Below are 4,908 nucleotides of genomic sequence, written 5' to 3'. Positions count from 1 at the left end.
AGATCGTGTTGACTAACTGTTCCGAAAAAAAAAAAAAAATTGCAACGTGGACAGTTTGTATTGAACTACATGGGCGGTGGTTGCAGATTTTGATTAGGATGCATCAAACTGTGTAACAACAGTTTTGATCTCGTCTCAGATCTAGAACCGAGCTGAACTTCGAACCGTTATTGTAAAAATTATTGATAACTCTATGTGTGTGCGAGTATCTAACAATTCTACAGCATGTACTGACTGGGGGACTGACAAATACATCATTAAACCCGTGTTAGATATGAACCTGTGCACATAATGATCAAAACTCAAGTTTAGATGGGTATTTGCTAGTGAAGAAGAAAATTAAAAAAAAATAAAAAATCAATTTAAAGAATTTCCCCTGAATTAGAATGCTTGCTTGAATGGAGGCTCCATACTCATTTTACTTTGATGTGAATCTAAGACACCATTCCTGAGTGTCCAAGACGTTTCATCATATCTTTCTATGTATCTTCTCCGATAGAATCTATCATCACACAGACTCTCCATGGATTTGCCCTTGTTCTTTGTTCTGTATCCATTCGCCTTTTGTACCTCCCTGTGTATCTGTATCCCACCTTGATGTGTCTTGGAACTTTGCCCAAAAACCTGTAGGAACAGCTTGCAGTGAAGTGATGAGGGAAGCAGCAATCTAACATGATACAAATGCTGCACAAGAACTGAGCAAGTTCAATCCACTCAAGCATCTGGATAGCCTAGCTCCAAGCAAAGTCAATAATCAGATTCCAATTTCCTTCTGAATTTCCACGCCAAAGCTGTTGTTTGTGGTGCCTATTTCTCTAAGGCCAATTTGCCAGCCAATTCTGACAAACTGGCCCTGATTCCTGAAAGATTTGAAAATTTCAAATTGTTGGAATCTGTCTTCTCATTTGAGCCATGCCTATCAAAAAAAAGATATCACTGCATTGACAGCAGCCAAATTCACCTTCTCAGAAAATTTCAAATTGTTGGAATTTGTCTTCTCATTTGAGCCATGCCTATAAAAAAAAAGATATCACTGCATTGACAGCAGCCAAATTCACCTTCTCAGTTGAAAATCTGATGGTCATCATCATTTCCGTATCTCTCATGCTGCTCAAACAAACTTCTGTCCAGTCCATCAGACATATAAACAGTTTTGACCTATCCAATACAGACCAACTTGCTATTACTGTAGCTGCAAACTTTGCAAATCTTTTAGGTAGACAAAGGAGTGCATTCACAAGCTCAATTGAAGGAGACTGGGACCTTAAGACCGTTAGCAGGCCAGAAAGTGCACCAGCATGGACCAAAGGATCCAAAGCTTCAGCACAAAATGCCAACAATGGCATGACTAGTGGAACCACACAAACTTGTACCTCGGACATCAGCAACTGCCAGAAAATTTTTTGCTCTGAAAAATCCCAGTCAAGAGAGTTTTTAACTAAACTACAAAGATTTTGAGGATCCTCTCCAAAAACGGAAAACTCCTTCAGACCTAGCTTGATCTCAAATTTCAAAAGTTCTGAAGGGGCCAAAAAACACACAAGCAATTTAATGACGTCTTCTCTTCCAGTGGATAAATCTGATAGGTAACAAAAAATGCTTCGAAACACCTGAAGCAACCTGCTAACATTCCACAAACAACATGTTCTCAAATCTTTCAAAAATGTTGTAAACGCATCTCGATCAATCTTTCAAAAGGAAGGTCTTTATGATAGATATTCATCCAGTTGTTCATGTTGCATAGGGAATTTTGCTTGATTATGGCACAAGTATAGTTATTAGTAAAACTGCCACTGTTGGAAAAAGATTCTTGCAGTACCCTGGAACTGAAGCATATACTTGCCTATATCTATTCAGTTTTTAAACCCATGAAAAAGTTAAGATTGTTCTTAACTGGATTGCAGAGAATCCAAAACTCTTGAAGAACCCAAAGATAATCGAGGAAATAGTTGAAGTGTGGAGAAATTAAATCCGATGGCACATACAGATGAGTCTTTCTGGTTGAAGAATAGTAATATGGTCAGATCAATTCAATGTCTAAAACCAAAGAAGCTCCAGTTAAGAGGTCTATAGGTGGGAAGGATATATTTCTAGAGATGGATTTGTTTATAAAAGCTACTGGCTAATTGTTTCACTTTCAACGATTAAGTGAGAGGCAAAACCTTCATGAATTTGTTTGAGCATTTCAAGCTTGCAAGGGGCGTTTTTAGGACTTTTCAAACGAATCCATGAGAGGTTTTGATGCACTATAAGCATCCTACACATTTAGCAAAAAGAACAGCAACTAGCATGAAAGGTTTTAGTTGGATGGAAAGGAGAGACTTAAAGTAAGCAATTTTTAGAATGTCGATCAATAAAACAGAATACCAAGGTGTCAGTCGAAAGATATGCATTGCATTTGAAAATTTGCGGAAATAGATTCTAAAAGCCATACATTAACTCATGTTGGCCTTCATTGGAGAAGCTCATATACTCTGAATTCTCTGTGGCATCGTATTATTCCTACAGACAGAAAAATCCAAAATAGTGCACATTAAAAATGAAATGGCATCACCATGATATAGATCTATGTTCTTAGGTAATAGTTTTACAGATTTATGGATAACAGAAATCATTGAAGGTTTGGATAAACAGATTGTTCCTTTGAAGCCAAGTTCAAGATGATTCAAACCTGAGATAATTAATGAACTTCAGATGCCAATGAAATAATCAAGTGCCAAAAGTAATGCCAACATGCCCAAAGCACATTTGGGTCTGTCTGCAGAAGAATTTACGATGGGAAAGAGGTTGCAGTGAAGCTGATGGAGATAACCTTGAATTTAAAAAAATAAAAATAAATAAATAAAAGCACAGCTGCAGAATTTCAAATCATGCATTTTGGGCCATAAGCCTAAAGGATATTCAGGATAATTATAGGTTTCAAGTGTCTTATGCAACACTGTTGTAAGATACAAAAGGAAAGTTTTGGGAACCTACTTATCCAAAACTCGAAGACAGTAATTTTGTTTCCAAGAATGATTTACAGCCTCCTCAGAAGTATGAAAATGGAGTGTCTAGCAACTTTCATCTATTATCATTAGAATTTACAAGGACTTGACTTCTTAAATAGTCATTAAGAGTAGTTTCAATACTTGTTTTGCTTCTTTTCCCTAATTCTAATCATCTAAGTGTAAGCATGGCAAAAGAAGAGCAGTTGAATGTTCCCTAGAATCAAGTTTTTTATAACTCAACAGAGCAACCTGCAAGTTCATTAGATTAGGACTTGCAGACACCAAAGAATTCTCAAATGATTTGGCACTTGGTGCTCTTTGAATTTGTAAAGAAGCCTAAGGATAGAGGCAAGGAAGATTCGAGGCAAAGCCAAATCAAATATGACAATTTAAAAAAAAAAATATTGGTTGAAAGTATGGACACAAAGCATCATTATGCACTGGTAGCAGATTTAAAATCAAACCTGTCATAATGGCAAAAGATCATTTTCAGAGGGTCAATTCAAAGATTCAAGGATCAGTTATACAATTGAGGAATGTTGGGATGTGAGGTGGCAGGTAACAAGTATTATTTCCTCTAGTCACTAGTACTTGAGTGATTTAAGCAAGAAGAGCCAGATTTAAGGGTAGAAAAGTGTACAGATTCAATATCTTCAAGCAATTAGATTATAGATGGCAGTGAATGATAAAGCAAATCTAGGTCTGATTTGAAGGCAACTAAATATATGGATACAGTTGACAGTGGAAAGACAAGTGGTAGAGCATCTAACCTGATAAAGACAACAGATTTCCAGGAGTTATATCAGAAGTCAAAAGATTGCTTCCGGATTTCAAGCAGAGAACCAAACAGTCGGTAGTAGGGAATAAAACAATGTTAGTATTAAATAACACCCGTAATCGTTAAAAATCCTTTCTATGCTTTTAACTATTAAAGTCTGAATCTATATTTTCTTGCTTCAATTCTCTACCCCAGTGCTTTAGAGTTATCAACTGAAGCAATATATTTTTGGTTTGTTCCTTGTACAAATTTTTGGCTTGTTAGATGATAAATGAAAAATAAAATAAACATATTATTTCAGACAACAAAGTAGTCATTGGGAGTGGTTATTAAAATATGATACAAACATTCTGCTTATTTTTGAGTGCCTGAGGAAATAAATTTTGTATTGCAGAATGAAAATTTATATCAAAGCTTTTGTAAGTGATATCTCCTTTTAAGATGATGAATTGGAACCTGGAATGGGAATTTTGGTTCACTAATTTCAAAATCCTCAACCAGTCTCTTTGATAAAGAATATGTTATTGCTACCAATGGCAAAAGCAATGTGCCTTAAGCTTTTATAGTCTAAAAAACATTGCTCTAAGTTATTTTCCTTGAGATGTTTGAGCAACACGTGCTTCTTTTGAAATGATCAGTGTCAGCATGGACTTGTATAGTAAGTAAGAGGTGTAATGCTATGATAATTCAATTAGTTTATAAATTCAAAGCAATTAGTTTCTGTGGACCTTGATATCATGTTTTCGGAATATATGACAGTCTAATATGTTTTGTTATTTAAATTTTTGTGCTAGTAAATCCACATATTGACATTTTACTTAAAGTTATATTATGCAAAAAAAAAAAAAAAGACTTGCATTATGAACATAGTATGAAGGATGATCATAACAAGGACAATTGTTGGGCATTACATCTCAAGCTCATGTTCGAAGGAACTATACTTGAAAGACACTCTTGAATATTCAAGAGGTTAAAGGAATGAAAATGAGAAGCATTAGATTTTATGACAATGTTCCATGAGGGCCTAATAGAACTAATTAGGTAAAAATGAAAATAATAATAATAATAAATAAATAAATAAATTAGTTGAGAAAATTACTTAATCCAGAAGATGAAATCGATTTCGTTAATTGATTTTAA

At 34.9% G+C, this 4,908-nt stretch overlaps 1 protein-coding gene across 1 annotated transcript; it reads right to left on the bottom strand.

Moving 5' to 3' along the window:
- Window positions 1-624: 624 nt before the first annotated feature.
- On the bottom strand, window positions 625-1,660 carry LOC149177326 (uncharacterized). The gene is made up of 2 exons (XM_089423382.1): window positions 1,059-1,660; window positions 625-860 (listed from the first exon to the last, which is right to left on the bottom strand). The coding sequence occupies exons 1-2, from the start codon at window positions 1,380-1,382 to the stop codon at window positions 816-818; spliced, it is 369 nt and encodes a 122-aa protein (XP_089279508.1). The 5' UTR covers window positions 1,383-1,660; the 3' UTR covers window positions 625-815.
- Between the last annotated feature and the right edge of the window lie 3,248 nt (window positions 1,661-4,908).

Source organism: Pinus tabuliformis, chromosome 4_1 (assembly GCF_031772625.1).
Source record: "Pinus tabuliformis cultivar Carrire ecotype Pingquan chromosome 4_1, CPIR1, whole genome shotgun sequence".
Lineage (NCBI taxonomy): Eukaryota > Viridiplantae > Streptophyta > Pinopsida > Pinales > Pinaceae > Pinus > Pinus tabuliformis.
The sequence above is the reverse complement of the archived record's forward strand: the minus strand, read 5'-3'. Positions and strand labels throughout refer to the sequence as shown.

What these genes read in the sequence shown, in the direction of transcription:
- LOC149177326 (XM_089423382.1), bottom strand. Translation starts at nt 1,382, where the DNA reads ATGTCCGAGGTACAAGTTTGTGTGGTTCCACTAGTCATGCCATTGTTG. An exon ending in TCAGATTTTCAACTGAGAAG is followed by an intron (nt 861 to 1,058) that starts GTGAATTTGGCT and finishes CAAATCTTTCAG; the next exon opens with GAATCAGGGCCAGTTTGTCA.